Here is a 17,101-nt window from a genome sequence, read left to right on the forward strand (position 1 = left end):
TTTCCCACTGAACATTACTGTGAAACAATATTTGAGGATCCTTTTTTCTAGAATCTCTAGAAAATACGGTTTTATTTTGGAAAATCTTGAAAAATCTCGTGTTTATTATTTCATGTTAAAAAAATCTCTGATAGATCGTTGTAAAACTGCTCGAAAATGTTATCAATCTGTTCTTCTAACTCGAAATTTGTCATTTCTGTTATGTTTCTTTGGACCATCTACGTTGCTATCTTTTCCGCACTAACGAAGAGTGTAGAATAAAAGAACCTAACCGTACTTCCGATTTGACGTTTTGACATGTGGCAACGAACTGACATTAAACACGAAAAACTGTCATCTCCGTGCACTCATTTATGCAGAGATCTATGCATTAGATTTCTGGAATAATTTTTGATTGGATTCCACAATTTTTATTCACTACTGAATTGAGCACAATCAATACGAAAACAACACTGCTCAAGTTTACTTTGGTATTTAAATTATCAATTTGTTTTATGGAAAACATATTTCTCTGCAATTTTTGATCATGTCCTTTGGTATTTTACTTCTTATATCAGACTTGTTCAAACCAAGTTTTGGTATCAATATCAAAATGATGTATCGTTAAGTATTTTTTTTTCCTTGAAAATACTTGTTGCTTGGGTTTTATGCACACACAGACAAATTACATCGGAGTTGGGTGGGTCGTCTAATTCTGTGATTGCAACAAAGGGTTGCCCTCAAGGAGGTGTTCTATCACCCCTCCTTTAGTTACAATAGTTGACGACCTTCTGCTAAGTTTAGAAGCAAAACGATTCGAAGTCGTCGGCTTCGCCGATGACCTAATCATAATGGTACGTGGCAAATTCAACGACGTGACATCGAGCAGAATGCAGATGGCCTTAAACCTTACACAATCTTGGTGTATCACAAAAAGTCTTAGCATAAATCCCTCAAAAACAACAATTATTCCTTTCGCCAAATAGGAAAAAAACATCATCTGAAGTCTTTAAATCTAGGGGGAGAGGAAATAAAATGCACCGCTTCAGTAAAATATCTAGGCGATATCCTGATTCAATAATCAGAAAGACCAATACAGCCCCAGGGGCATGTTCTAAAATGATAAGAAGAACATGGGGCAGTGATATTCCAGAAATTATCTGTCTCGAGATACAAGTAGTAGCACCCAATAAACGATCTAACGTCCGTTAGCGTTTTGAGCTTGAGCTTGAGCTTGGGTAGACTGTACAATTCGTAGTTGCTCTCCGTGATTGACCTGAACCTACCAAATTGCACAAAGAACACATAGAATGACGCTTGGAACTAGCAAATCGTTCTCGTTGTGCAATTTTCGGTGATTCGAGCTTTAAATGGCCAATAACGACGCTGGCCACGTCCTTACAGTCATCAGGGGTAGGGAAGGAATGTTAGTATGATATACGCCGCCCGAAGGCCAGAAGGGTCGCCTCTATAGCGTGGTTCCCTAGCGTTTATCATGGAAGGGATAGTTGTTAGTGGGAATGGTTAAGAAAAATCAGGATTCACTGCGGTAAGTGATGCGATTCAAAAACGACATCTGATACAAAAACACATACAAACTAATACGAGGGTCACTATTTATATTTCGGGAATTGGCAACACTGATGTCATGTGAGTCCATCTGACGGTTCCATCGTAAAGTTTGACATTTTTGACGATATACGTACTCAGAACATTTTGTCATACGGACGCTATTTGTTTATTTTATATTTAGTTGAAAGTTTGGTCTCGGCAAAAAAATGGAACTGAATCGTGAACATTTTCGTGCGATGATTTTTTACGATTTTCGACGTGGATTATCACAACAAGAGTGCGTCAATCAACTTAATTTGACTTTTGGCGATGAAGCTCCATCAAAAACCACTGTGTATCGCTGGTATAGTGAATTCAATCGTGGTCGTAGTTCGCTGTCCGACGAGTTTCGTGAAGGTCGTCCAAAATCGACTGTAGTGCCAGAAAACATCGATGCTGTGCACGAAATGATTAAGCAAGATCGTCATGTAACCTATTGTGAGATTGAGGCATCCCTAAGCATTAGTTCCACCAGCATATATGCGATTTTACATGAACACTTAGTTGTGCGAAAATTATGTTCACGTTGGATCCCACATAATTTGACAATCGCTCAAAAAAAAGGCTCGTGTCGATTGGAATAAATGCTTTGAAAATTGGTTTAAGCGCATGCCAATGTATCGATCATCGTGGCGAGTACCTTGAAAAACAATAAAAATATATTCGCAGCTTAACTATTTGTTTTTGTTCCTATTCCCGAAATATAAATAGTGACCCTCGTACAACTATACATATTAAATTGGAAAATAGAACAGCAGAAATTGATGTGTGATGACCTGAAACAGCGAAATTGCACAAAGAACACACTGAATGACGCTTGGGAGTAGCAGAACATTCTCACTGTGCAAGTTTCGGTAGTTCGAACTTTAAATAGTCAATAACGCCGCCGGCAACGTCCTTACAGTCGCCAGGGGAAGGGTAGGAATGTTAGTATGATAATCGCCGCCCGAAATCCAGAAGGGTCGCCTCTATAGCGTGGTTCCCTAGCGATTATCATGGAAAGGGAGAGGTAAAAATCAGGATTCACTGAGGTAAGTGATGTGATTATGTAAAAGCGAACTAACAATCACTGAACCAGACGAAAATCAGAAAATTCCATTTATCACAACACGCAGCGGAGTTAATATTTAGGTATCCTGAGAAGGAAAACCGGTAAAATTGATTAGACCGGCTATATATTCTACTATTCTAATATTTTTGTCGGAATCCAATCGCGAAAGTAGAGAGTTGGAAAACCTTAGAAGGGAATCGAGAGAACTTTTCTGAAATTAATCGACCCGGTGATATATTCTGTTGTTCATTGCGCTTACGCTTTATAGAACCCCAATAACGGCGGTGGAAAGTTATCTTGAGGAAACCTGAGGAGGTGACCGAGATAACTTCCTAAAAATTGATCAGACCGGCGGTATATTTCGCTATGCGACTTGCTTGCGCTTCATCGAACTAAAATCTTTACGACGAAGGGTGATCTTGGGACAACCTGAAAAAACTTCTCTAAAATCAATCATCATATTACTTATCTTTTGTTTTCCGATCGCGGTTGTTTAAAAACCTATGATATTATACCAATACAGCATTTACACGAAACAACAGTAATAGTACATACAGGACTGAAACATGAAAGCCGTAAAATGTAGTTTAAAATTAATCTACAATTTTAAACATGAATGGGGAGCAAAATATTGAGTCGACTGATTAAATTTGAATTTAAAATAAAAGCAAAATGGAAAAATGCGAAGTCAAAATAAAACTAAAGAAGAAGAACTAAGTAATATTTACTTGTATATGAGATGGGATGCGGTAAATTAATAGATTTATGATCTAACATCCGTTAGCGTCTTCGCTCAAACCATGACTGCCGTTCCAGAGCTGACTCGCGGTCACCAATACATATCAGGATGCCACAAGGGCCTGGAACCAAAAATGGTTATGTGTGCTACACTGTCATTGTGTGGCCTAGGATAATCCATGCCTATGTATGATGGTCAAAGACTAAGGAGATTGTAGCTACAAAAAAGCTAAGCAAACTCCAACGACTAGCATGCGTTGCAATTACTGGAGCAATGTGAAGCACACCCTCGAAGGCACTGGAGGCTATCCTTCCCCGGCTACCTTGGAACCAACATGTTCAGCTAGAGGCAAAAAAAGCTCTCTAAAGCTTAGATGACGGAAAAAATACTAGACGGAGATAAACTTGGTCACTTGAGCATCCTGAATTTCTTACCCGTAGGACCATCCTCAAAGATGAACAACGATTGGATGGAACCTAGGACAGAATACGCAATTCCATACAGTGTAATCGAACCTTCTCGTTCAGTATGAGATGAGGGTGGTCCCAGTGTTCGTAATGGTTCAATCATGTTCTACCCTGATGGGTCGAATATGTAAAATGGGAACAAGTGCCGGAGTGTATGGTCTCAGAACAAAAATCTCTGTGGCTATGGGAAACTGGCCAACAGTTTTTCAGTCAGGAATAGCTGCAATAATAGAATGTTTAAATGTCTGCCTCAAAAGAAAATAAAGACATGCTAACATCTGCATATTCTCAGGCAGTCAAGCGACACTTAATGCTCTAAACGCATTCAAATGCTCTTCAAAAATTGTCAGGGAATGCTTCCTTTTTGCGGCAATTTAGTCAGATAATTTCGTTACAACTGTACTGGATTCATGGCCATTGCGGAATAGGGGGAACGAGCGAGCAGATGAACTTGCCAATAATGGCTCAAACTCATCCTTCACTGGTCCAGAACCATTCTGTGGAATTTTTGAATGTGTGTTGAAAAATGAGCTGAAGAAATGGGAAGACCGGGAAGTGATAGCCAATTGGATGACTTAACCAGGCAAAAAATTTATCACGCCGAGTATTAAAATTACTCAACGATTGTTGAGCCTTAATAAGAACGACTTCAGCACATTCACTGGTCTTATAACAGGACACTGTCGGAGTAAATACCATCTTAAAAAATATCAGTTTAGCACAAGATGATGTTTGTCTCTTTTGTAATGCCGAAAGTGAAACCTCGGAACATTTGCTCTGTAACTGCGGAACTCTAACAAGACGCAGACTTGTTAGAGTTCCGTTAGAGAGTTAGAGAGTTGTTATGAATAGTACAGCAAGTTATGATTACAATACATATGGGTTTATATTGATAATGCAAATATTAACTAATGTCGTACATAAACCGATAAAAATGCATCATAATATTTCTCCACAGCACTTTCAGTGTCTATATGTATATTTTATTCAATTTTCAGTTCGTAATTTCTATCCCATTTGCCGTGTTTATCATGATGATGCTAACTTCAATAACATTATATACGAACCTCCCACCTTATATATGATGTCTCCCACCGTTTTAGAGACATCTTAACATTATGTTCAATTTTTAGAGCGTAAACCATCTGTAAATTTTTTCACTGTTTACATTTTCTTGCCACAAATCGTTGCCACTTTTTTCTCTCAAGTTCCACTTCTCTTCTCTGTTTCCAGGATTACCACCTTCGTCAAATTTCGACCACACAATACCATCGGTCGCTGTTTTGGTCCCCTGAAAGGTGTTTTCATATGTTTCTTCCTCAGAGTCTAAACTGCTTAGTTTCCTACACCTTTTATTAAGCATATGGATGATACCTTCATGTTAATCATTGGTGATCGATTTTTCATAGCTATCTTCAGTGTCAGATGTTTCACTTTGAATATAATCCGCTAATAATGGTGGTTCAGAATTTGTTGCATCTGATTCCATATCGTAACAATCTTCATTTATGTTCGTTAGATTTTTTAATAACTCAGTTCTATTTCACATTCATTTCCTGAGTTTATGAATCTAAAGACATAAAATAAATAACTTGTTACCACAAGTATCGCTGCATAAAGATTCGAACAACAAGTACTAATTTAGCTTTAGTGAAATGAAATGAAAACTTATCGAGTAGAAGCTCAAATCCACAATTTATCATGTACTTGTATGTTATCATGTTATGGTAACCGAAAAATAATGAACTGGGCATATAAGAAATTTACTCAACCCAATAATAAGAGTCCTTTGATTATTGAAAATTTCCAGCAGTCAAAATGACTGCCTCTGAGCAATATAGGTATAACGCATACATACGAGGGCGGTCCGATAAGTACTTAGCCTCATCGCCCGATGATGTCTGTATCGCAAGAGAGATTACTCATCCTGTAGTACATTCTCGTAAACGGCTACTGTCAAAATTTCAGCCGAATCGGACTCGTGGTTTTATTTTGACCGTAACCGATTGTAATCATAACTTGCTGTACTATTCATAACAACATTTATGGTCGTATTCCACCAATGATGACAAATGTGTAATTTGCGAATGAAGCTTCGCCATAGAAACTGGACATTAAATAGAAAAATTAAAATGTGGTAAGAGCATCAGTGGAAATATTTTAAAGCATTCTCATCGGAATAAATCGTGTTATATATGTTATATTAGGCTGTCAAAAAAGTCCCGCGATATTTTTTTTTTGAATTTTCATTTGTTCATAAAATTAGTTACAATCATCTGTTTTAAGTCAAATATGCGCCGTTTTGTTCGATGACTTGTTCCCAACGAGATGCCAACTTCATAATCCCCCTGTTATAGAAGCTCGCTTCCTTATTGGCAAAAAACTCGGATAGCCAATTTTCACAGGTCTCTTTTGTGGCTAACTTCTGACTACCTAGCTCCTTCGCCATGGACAAAAACAGGTGGTAGTCACTTGGTGCAAGGTCCGGACTATACGGCGGATGCAAAAGAACCTCCCATCCGAGCTCCCGGAGCTTCTGGCGCGTCACCAAAGAAGTGTGTGGCCTGGCGTTGTCCTGATGGTAGACAATGCCTCTGTTTATCAAAGATGGCCTCTTCTTCATGAGTGCTACCTTCAAGCGGTTCAGTTGTTGGCAGTACAGGTCCGAATTGAGCGTTTGGCCATAGGGAAGCAGCTCATAATAGATTATTCCTTGACAATCCCACCAAACACACAGCAGAACCTTCCTGGCCGTCTGTGCCGCTTCAGCAGGCTTCGACCACGACCGTTTGCGCTTCACGTTGTCGTAAGTGACCCACTTTTCATCGCCAGTCACCATCTGCTTCAGAAACGGGTCGATTTTTTTGCGATTTAGCAGCGATTCACATTCGTCGATACGGTCAAAGATGTTTTTTTGCGTCAACGTGTGTGGCACCCATACATCGAGCTTCTTTGTGAATCCAAGCTTCTTCAAATGGTTAATATCGGTTTGATGACTTATCCCCAGCTCTTGGCCGATGCTACGCCGGTCTACTATGCCGGTCTTTCTCGGCTAATTCAGCGATTTTGTCGCAATTTTCGACGACAGGCCTTCCGGAGCGTGGCGCATCTTCGACGACCTTTACAACAGAACGAAAACGTTGAAAACATCGTTGTACGGTGGAAATGGCAACTGTATCGGGTCCATAAACTGCACAAATTTTATTGGCAGCTTGAGATGCATTTTTGCCTTTGTCATAGTAGTACTGTAAAATATGTCGGATTTTCTCTTTATTTTGCTCCATATTTGCGACACTATAACTCACGAACGACTTAACCAAACAAAACACTGTCAAAGACTATATTATAGCGCGCAAAAATATCTTTCCAACAAGCTATAGTATGACTCGATACAATGAATACAACTAGAACTACGCGCTTACAACGACACCTCGCGGAAATATCGCAGGACTTTTTTGACAGCCTAATATATATTCCATGTCAAACCGATATAGTGGTTCTCAGATTTTCGTGTAAATTAGTAGTTTTGTTCCTTATCGTAAAATATTAGATCCCATTCCCTTTTTTCCAAAAATAATTTTTTTTTCAAAAATTCATATCTTTTGAACTACTAAACCGATCCAGATAATCGACATATCAAATTGGCCAGTTAGCTAGTCCTTTAAAAAAAAATTGTACACTTGCAAAAAAAATAGTTTCGTTTTCTTAATTATTAATCGTATTTGTTCTTTATAGTTTTCATTGTCCAAGGGCGCTATATTTTTTCTCGAGAGCTGAGGATTTTTTAGATTCTTCTTCTTTAATGGCGTTAACGTTCCCTGTGGAACTTTTGCCGTCTCAACGTGTTCATTAACTAGCGTCATTCATTAATACTTGGTTGAGATTTCGATGCCGAATAACACGCCTTAAATGTACTCTGTAGTGGCAAGCTCTAGAATACGCGTGACCACAGTGCAAGCCGGAAGAATTTTCTTTGACGAAAAATCCCCCGGCCAGAACGGGAATCGAACCCGAACACCCGGCATGATAGTGTGGGACGCTAACCACTCGGCCACGGGTGCACATGGATTTTTTAGATAACAAATCCAAAAATGTGTTCTTCATTGTTTTTGAATTATGATTTTTGAAATTTAACCGATGGTTCAAATAATCATTTCTCTCCTTTTTTCCAAAAATGACGTTTTTCAAAAATTCATAACTTTTGATCTACTGAACCGATTCAGATAATCGACATAGTTAATTGAAGTAAATAATTTCACACTCAAGAACGAAAAAACCCTCAAATTTCAAGAAAAAATATAAAAAATATAGCGTCCTTGGTCCCGGAACCATGTAAACTATAAAAAACAGATACAATTATTAATCACGAAAACAAAATTCATTTGTTTCGCAAGTGCAATATTTTTCCAAAAAATTCTAGCTCATTGGCTTTAATTTGATATATCAATCATCTGAATCGGTCTAGCAATTCAAATGTTTGAAAATTTTTTTGAAAATAGGAAAAGGGGAAGAAATTAATAATCCGAACTATCGGTTCACTTCAAAAAATTCTGATCTGATTTTGATTTTGAGTAAAAAATGTAAATTTGTAAAAAATCCTCAGTTTTCAAGAATAAAATATAGAAAATTATAGCGTCGTTGGTCCCGAAACCATGTAAACAATAAAAAATGGATACAATCAATAGTTACGAAAACAAAATTCAAATTTCTTGCAGGTTTGATATTCTTCCAAAAAAGTCTAGCTAACTAACTTCAATTTGATGTGTCGATCATCTGAATCGGCCTAGTGGTTCAAAAGTTATGAGTTTTTGATAAAAGCCATTTTTCGGAAGAAGTGAAAAAGATCGAATCACCCAAAAAAATAAAACAATACAGGTTCAATGTTTTACCATAACGAAAACAAGTTACCAATTTTCACGAAAATCTGAAAACCACTATATCAATTTGGCATGGAATGGCTGAAGTAATACTGCAATAGTTCACAAATTTCAAAGTTCGCGTTTCTCTTGTTGTCTTTCATGTCTTTTAGTGCGGCCATAATAATTAGGATTACTGCATTTGGATTGATGCTAGAAAATATAAGTATCATTAACTTCCTTGAATAGTGGATGTGATTCATTGTATATATGTATATATGATTTAAAAAAAAAACGTTTGTCAAACTAACTGCAAAACTAAAAACTTTTATAATGTGCTTTCATTTTTTGAGTTTAACATTCAAAGACCCTTCAATAAAAATGGCATTGGAACAACAGAGTAAAACAGACATACAGTTATGACGGATGATTGCTTTTTGATTGGCGCGTGCTTCAACTTGCTAACCGTCAATTAAAAAGCACTCCAAGAAGCGAATGTGTACTGTAAAACTGTAAAAATATATAAAAATTATACAATCGAAGACTCTTTTTGTCGTTTATGAGATATGATATGTTGATCTTTGAAATAAGTTTGAAAGTTAAGAATTGGAAAAAAAATATAAAATTCATGTGAATGGAGACGACTTTTGTGTACAGCACATGCAACTGGGGCCTTTTGCTGATTAAGTAAGTAACATTTCTTCCAAAATGTCATAACTTTTCAATCATTGAATCGATTTCAAAAATCGACATATCAAATAAAATCGTATTTTTCTATAAATCAACTTCAATCTGTCATTCAAACAAACTCAGAAATTAAATACTACAGAAAAACTTTAATTATAAAGCTTAGAAAATCTGCCACTCAATTTTCCACAATTCGCTTTTTACATCAAATTTCTATCTTGTCGCAATTTTAAACCTCTCAAATTAAATTGTCTAAATGATAGGTCAAAGTACGAAAAGCAGGTAAAATTAACAAATAATGGAAGGTAAATCATAAAGCAAAGGTAATCATGGATTGGAAAATGGAAAAAACATTCCCTTTTTAATTTCTCTCTCGAATTTTGATAAAATTGCACTGAATAGTTCTAGAAGGGCAATATTCATATTCGAATAAAATTATGTAATTATAAACATGTTTATATGAACCTTCCCATCTTATCATTCTTCATTAAAGACCTTGCGTCAAGATCCATACACTCTCAAATCAAGTGTGCCTGAAAAAAATATATTCTTCACGTAAACAAACGATGAAAATGTGGACACTTTTTAGTTAGTGAATTGTATGGAGTTCCACTGCTGTGCTGGAAGACTAAATACTGGTTTATTTCTGCTCATCAAACTGGGGTTCTATTTTATTAGAAAAATTAATAGAAAAGTTCTAACAAATCCCTAGCCTACAAATAAATAAAATTGTCTTGGTTTCGGAAATATGGGACATGCACTGAGAGAAATATTTAGTAAATATGACCAATTTTTTGGTACATGTTACCAATTCATTAGTGATTTTCGACCCTACTAATCATTGCTACATTTTACGAAAAACAATTGGTAAACAAATATGTCAAGCAAAAATTACGATTTTTATACCGATATTGGATCAATATTGGCCGAACAGAAGCGATTCGTCGGTTTAATGATGGCAGATTTATTGGTCCACCAATGGAACAATATAAGGGTTGAGACAATATTTCTAATTAACTATATTCATTTAAAAAGCTATGTAACTAATAATTTATGTTATATACAAAAGCAGTAATTCTACATTCACAGTTACATAATAATAATTATAACATTGTAATATAATAAAAACAATAGTTCCGTTCTTGACTACATCGATCTGTTTTTCTTCCTTTGGGGACAGTGACAGCTGATTAGCAGGCAATCGGCACACTTTAGTAATTCAGCAAATGATTGTTTATCCGGCTGGCTTGTGTGATCACCAGTATTGCCTTTCGTTGCATATAAAATCATTTTCTCTTCAATTTAGAGCTTTTGATGATTCGTGATTCGTACGAACTAAAACGAGAGATTAAGATTACAAATTATGACAAACGGGGAACCAAATGTAGTTACTTACTCATTCGATTCGTCGTAATAGTTCCTTCGTTGTACCCTTGCCACGATTCCGAGTACTGCGCCTAAATACTGTCTGCCGTCGTGATTACAGTAAATATGACTTCTTGTCTTCGATGAGCTCGTTGGGATGGAAAAAACAGCAAGAAATTCTGTAAATTTCACCTCTGTATTACCAAACAGTCGACAATACCAGAACGCAGCACTCTCCCTACATATTTTTTCTCCCATGTCCTGAAGAAAACAAGAAACATAAATATGTTAATGATTTTATATTATTTTTTATTGCCAGCTGCAAAAAAAAAAGAAAAAACTATGGATAGGTTATACCTGTGATATAACCGCAAGGTTGACGTAGGACTGCCGTTGGCTTAGTTATTAATTATATTTCTTCAATTAGCAATAATCCCACCTCGGATGTTTCTCATTGAATACGATATAGCCGCTGCGCAGAGCTATCTTTTGTGTGTATTGATTGAATTATTGATTCAACTAGTGAATGAATGAAACTATTTACGAATTCAATTGCAAACAAATCCCAATTTAAGTCAATTCATGCATTATGGTAGTAATTATCGCAGCAAATAGTTATCAACATTTTTTCTTATTATCAAACGGTATGTGTAGAAGTTCAGTGAGCTGGCGACATGATATCTTACGATGCAGTCTTGAATAATCGATCCAAAACGTTGCACTTGTACCCGCTTTTGTAGACCGTGATAGCAAAACGAATTACGGAGTGTAAAAATGCTTGGGTCTGCTAAAAGTATTGCCGACTTGAAAGTATCTGCAATGTCGATTTTCCCGACTTCTTGGTTTCGGAATGTGCATTAGGAATACACATTCCGGTTTGCAAAAATGCAAGCGAGTACAAAAGTACCCGCTGCTTGCATCTATTTTGCAATGCCGATTTCCTCATGCTCTATGGTTTTGAAGTCTGTGTTAGGGAAACATCCATCCATTCCAGCGATCGTACCTCAATCGTTGAGTAATCATGACTAAGTGGATTTCCGAGCGGCACTCGCTTATATACCGATTGGTGCGATTTCAATAGCCTGTTTTGAAAGCAAGTTTGGGGCTATTGAAACAAGTTTTTGGATCAAACAAAAAGTAACAAACATATAACGCGTAGTCATTTTATCTTTCGGATGAAGTGTTTATCATACCATTTTGTTCGGTTGTTTAGGAGCTATTAACGCTCAAAATCTCGTTCTCCGCTGTAACGCTTTCGTTTTCGACACTTTAAACTAACACCCCAATATAGAAATGAAAGACGTAGTCCTACGTCAAAAATAGCTTCTCCCCGGCGGAAATATGCAAGGTTTCTCGACCGAGGAGACGGATTCAAATTTATATTCAATGAAAACAAAATTCTTACCTCCGAATCCCAAATTGCACATAAGCAATTATACTGGACAACATAATCTAGCGAATCTCCTCGAAGGCAGATTTCGCTATCCCAGCTGTACTCCGCTTCCTGAGGGGTGAAAATAGTGAAAGAATTTTGTCTCTCGGTACTCTCTTGTGTGGTGTTTTCGCTAGAGTACTTCTGTAGTAATAAAGAAGTGGCGGATTTTAGCTGAAGGGGCTTCTTTAAAATTGTATCATGAAGCTGTTTACCTGCAAAATTCGATCGCGAGGAAGTGCTGTTGGCGAAATCACTACGAACAAGCGGAGCACGGACTTCATTTTTGTTGATTAATTTTAGTTTTTCCACTCGATAATTTTCGTTACTGTTACGCTGCTCCAACGTGCCATACATTATGTGAATAAATTGTTATCTACGATTAGAAGCTGAAAAAAAGATATTTAGATACAGTGAATCAGAGCAAAAACAAAATGCTTACCTCCAAATCGCTTCGATTCCAGTAGAGAAATGGCGACTGCATACACACTTTTGCTAAGCATGAAAACACACTAAGTTACAAATGCTATGTAGTAAAATATACGAATCTTTGGTATGGATGAACTTTGCATCTGACATCAGTTTTACCGAATTTTGGTAATATGTACAAAAAATGTGTACATTTTACCAATGTTTTAACTACTAAAGATTTGGTAGCTGCATTTACTAAAGTTTTTCTCCAGTGTGTTCATTGAAAATAGTCAGGTTTGCTATCAACTTGCAGTCAAATAGAACAGATGATGAACAATTATTTCCGCCAGAAGACAGGAGCAGGTTCTCGCAGTATATGCCTAATAAAACGGAAAGAATTCTTGATCCAATTAGCAGAACAACTTTCCACCGAACAAAGAGCTGCAAGACAAAAAAATTGATCAGAATATGAAGACGCACAAAGATCAAGTGCAAAATCAAGCAGTGTACTTGGACTATTTAATGGGTTTTTTTTTATTTTACTGGTATCAAGTAGCTTTTCGTATGTCGAGCGGAAATTAGCGATACCATTTGCGAAAATATTCCTTGCTGTCATACAAACATTATTTTTGTCATAATATTTTTACAACAGAGACAAACGCAAAATCATCGAGGACTATGCCAAACTTTTTATTAAGATCGGTGCTTTAGTCACGTCACACAATCTCCAATCTACTCAACACCGCCCAAACATCCGCTCACGAAGGTTTTCTAGTTTCTGTTTATTTATATTTTTTGGCATCACCATTACCGACTGTCATGATTCGAACACCCTGGTTCAAGGTGACCAGCATTCGTTGGAATCGCCCGTCACCTACCATTGAGAAACGGCGGCGTGTATTTAAAAAAAAATGCACGACCTCGATATCAACAAGTGCGTGGCGGCTAAGGTTGTGCTTTTTTCTCTCTATGCGGTCCATATGAGCCGGGTAATAATGACCGTCAAGGGTCCACTCTGCATCTGATAAAAATTTCAGCCGCCGCAGCCATCGACTGAGAGGTTATGGTTCAGTGCACGGCAATTTCACTTCTGCCGAGACTAGGCTTCCTCGATAACGGGACAATGGTGAATTTTCCACCGTTTCGTTGGCATCGGGCTCATAACAACAATAAGTTGACCGCATCGTTGTGCGGAAATGATTGCAAAGCTGCAATTTTGCAATTTGAGCATTCGAAGGGGGAAAAGCATAGACTGAATAATTTTAGGTCACCGAACAGTGTTCGTCAAAACATGGTATTATCGAATCACATGAAGCAAAAAATGGAAAACCGATCATTACGTCGTTCAACAGCTTTGGAACCTCGTAATCAACGAAATCAGTGAGAGTATAACAACAAAGGTAAACATTTATTCCCATACAGACACAAGATGGGCTACTTTTGGCCAATAGTAATCACAGTAAACATTAGCGAAGATGATTTTCACGCTTTCTAAGCGCTTTGGACAAGTGTTGCGGACAACTTGCCAATTGAACGTTGCTATCTGGAAGAACGTCGGTGCTATCATCTCTCTTGATGCGTCGATCCCATTTATTCATTCATCGCAGTTTGTTGTCGTAGGTCGTTTTCCTCTCGTGTCCCTAATCACGCAAACGAGATAAACCGGTGCGTAAGACGACTGCTGGTATCTTGGAGAAAGCATTTAAAGTGCACCTTGGCGCGGATTTCGTATAACAACGTGGAGATGGTGCCGGACCGGTGACGAGATGCACCGCATAGTTATTACACGAACGCGGTGTAATGGGGAAAGTATTATGACATCTCTCCCGGCTAAGGAACAGGTATATCCACACCTTGCATCATCGGATGTCTCGTTCGACTAACATTGCGAGACCTGGGTGCTGTTTAGGGCCTGTTGCTGCCGTAATTATATGGTCGTGGGTTGATAGTCTAGTGCAAAAAATAGGTTCATCGCGTGGTGACGGTCAATGATCATGACCACGAACGCGGTTTCGCCCATGGAGTGGCGTTTTGGTGGCAATAAGCTCTGGCTGCTTATAGCAGCGGCGTGAAATTACGTTGATTCGCCATCGATTGAACTCGAAAACAAAATTCCATGCCAACGAAAACATAACCCACACATCAGTCTGACGCAAATGGAAGAGATAATATTATTAATTAGAGGGTCCATTTATACATGTGTGCTCGCTTCTTTTTTTTAGCACTTCGAAAAATTGGATCGCGTATTCCTAGGGTCAGTTCAAGCATTACATAGCTAACTCGATATCAACATGTCTGTACATAGCATACAAATAAAAGCAGTTACCTTACATAGTCTAGGTTTATTTGGGATTGTAGAATTCATACCTGCAATGAAAATAAAAAAATATATACGTTTAGATTATCAAAAAATTGTGCAGCAGTGAAATCTTAATTAGAAATATACATGCACTCTGTCCAACTTCTATAAAACCACCTTGATTACATTTCGTTGCAACACAAACAGTTAGAATTTCTACAAGATACATTCATACATTGTAGAATGCTTGGAATAAAGTATATTGACCATCAATTTCGTTCAAAAGAGTTGTTTGTTTATCTATTGTGCTTAAATATGATAATTTCAGCTGTCCAGTTTCTATAAGACCATTTCGATTTCATAGTTGGCAACCTTGCTATTTTGGCTAATAACCTAGAAAATTCATGTTGGCATACAATTTACCAAATTCTGCTGAACGGATTTCTCGATTTTTTTCCATGTTTCCGAAATTGCGACCTTGAGCTCTTCAATCGTGGTGTACCGCTTTCCCTCAGTGTAGATTCTGGGTACAAGGATCCCCCAAAGATTTTCAACAGGATTCAAGTTTGGAAAGCGAGTCGGCCAGTCCCAAAACTTCGGGTTTTTTGGTCCTTGATCCATTGCTTAGTCTCCTTGTTGGTATGAATGGTTTCATTGTTTTGCTGGAATGTGATTTTTTGTGACGCTTTTCACGCAGAAACGGTAGGAGAGAGAATTCCAGAACATGTATTTAATCCTTGAATGATGTGACTAACCATGCACGAGCCTCCACCAAAATTCCTGGTTGAAAAATTCTGTTCCTCATTCCATAAATCACGCCAATACCCGTTGAAACCATCAGAATTGAACTTTCCAAATTGAACTTTTTTTCGTCAGTGAAGATAACTAACGTTATGGTATATAGAAACATGTATTCTTTTAGAAACATTCTTTGTCATAACATATCATGCCCCACTGTGGGTTCATGTGAACTTTGGCAAAACTCAGACGTCTTCTGATGTGAGATGTTGTAAGATTAGGAGCTTAATAATTGAGCACTACTTGATGGGATCGTCCAATCCGACGAGCAATTTCTCTGATACCAACATTTTTTTTCTGTGAAATGCATCGATTTGTCTTTCTTCTCTCTCCATGAGCACTTTTCCCTTCGTCATTTTTCATATTTATTGATTGAAACAACTAAAATAAAGGAAAATGTAACTGGTCCCATACAAACTTGACACTTGAAAAATACAACAACATTCGTTTACGCTCAGTGCTTGCACACACATACATATGAAAATCATGCAGTGTAATCAAGGAACGCTCGAATTTTCTGGTACTACAAGCCAGAACAAAATGAAAATCAAACACCGGCTGGTGAGATGTGTCACATGTCAAAAATCACATCAATGTGCAAAAGTTACCCGGTATTGACCGGACATCAACGGACAAATGATCAAGGAACTACCTGATCTAGCAATTAAACATCTCACGAGAATTTTCAACGCGATGATCCATATAGGATAATTCCCCCAAGCATGGAAATTTTCTACCATCATTATGATTTCGGGTTCCGAGCAAACCATGACACTATCGAACAAGTACACCGATTGGTAGAAGAAATTCGTAAAGGATATTGGAGATTGCGAATATTGCTCTGTGCTTTTTCTTGATGTAGCCCAAGCAATCGATATTCGCGTTCTTATCTACTGGAAAGAAAGTTTCATGTTCGGTATAACCAAACTCTATCTCCAAAGCGAGAAATTTATGCTGGTGTTCCACAGGGCAGTGTTCTTGGACCGATCTACCATCTACTTTTTGAACCCATTTTTCCACTATCGTTATGTGGTCGGTGTTAAGTCAGAGGGGACCAAGTCGCAAAATTGCATTATGTAAGCTACATATCACATATATCAGATTTGAAAATCACGCGTACAGCAGGAATAACGGATCGAAATTGTTATGATTGATCAACGAAAACCCCTCATAGTATGCAGTCAGAGCAGACCATGTACCATTCGCCATGGTAGAAATGGCTCTATATCATGTGCAGGCAGAGTGGACCATGTACGTATAGGGAGCCAAATAACAAATAATATTGCCAGAGAGTAGCTAACATTTCTGAGAACAATATTGAACGAAAGGATTAAATGGTTTGCAAATTTTAGAGCAGAACGAACTTCAAGTTCCTTTTTTTCGAAATCATAAAAATGTCACATGGT

The 17,101-nt window shown here is 37.6% G+C and overlaps 2 protein-coding genes across 2 annotated transcripts in view; both read right to left on the reverse strand.

Annotated features, from left to right (window-relative positions):
• Nucleotides 1–17,101, reverse strand: part of LOC129778292 (mucin-2) — a 144,056-nt gene that overhangs the window by 64,424 nt on the left and 62,531 nt on the right. The gene's annotated exons all lie outside the window — the stretch shown is intronic.
• LOC129778295 (uncharacterized) lies at nucleotides 10,582–13,018 on the reverse strand. The gene is made up of 5 exons (XM_055785105.1): nucleotides 12,630–13,018; nucleotides 12,403–12,576; nucleotides 12,161–12,331; nucleotides 10,787–11,016; nucleotides 10,582–10,725 (listed from the first exon to the last, which is right to left on the reverse strand). Exons 2-5 carry the CDS (start codon nucleotides 12,469–12,471, stop codon nucleotides 10,677–10,679), a joined length of 519 nt encoding a protein of 172 aa, XP_055641080.1. The 5' UTR covers nucleotides 12,472–12,576; nucleotides 12,630–13,018; the 3' UTR covers nucleotides 10,582–10,676.

This window comes from Toxorhynchites rutilus, chromosome 3, assembly GCF_029784135.1.
Source record: "Toxorhynchites rutilus septentrionalis strain SRP chromosome 3, ASM2978413v1, whole genome shotgun sequence".
In the NCBI taxonomy this organism is placed as follows: domain Eukaryota; kingdom Metazoa; phylum Arthropoda; class Insecta; order Diptera; family Culicidae; genus Toxorhynchites; species Toxorhynchites rutilus.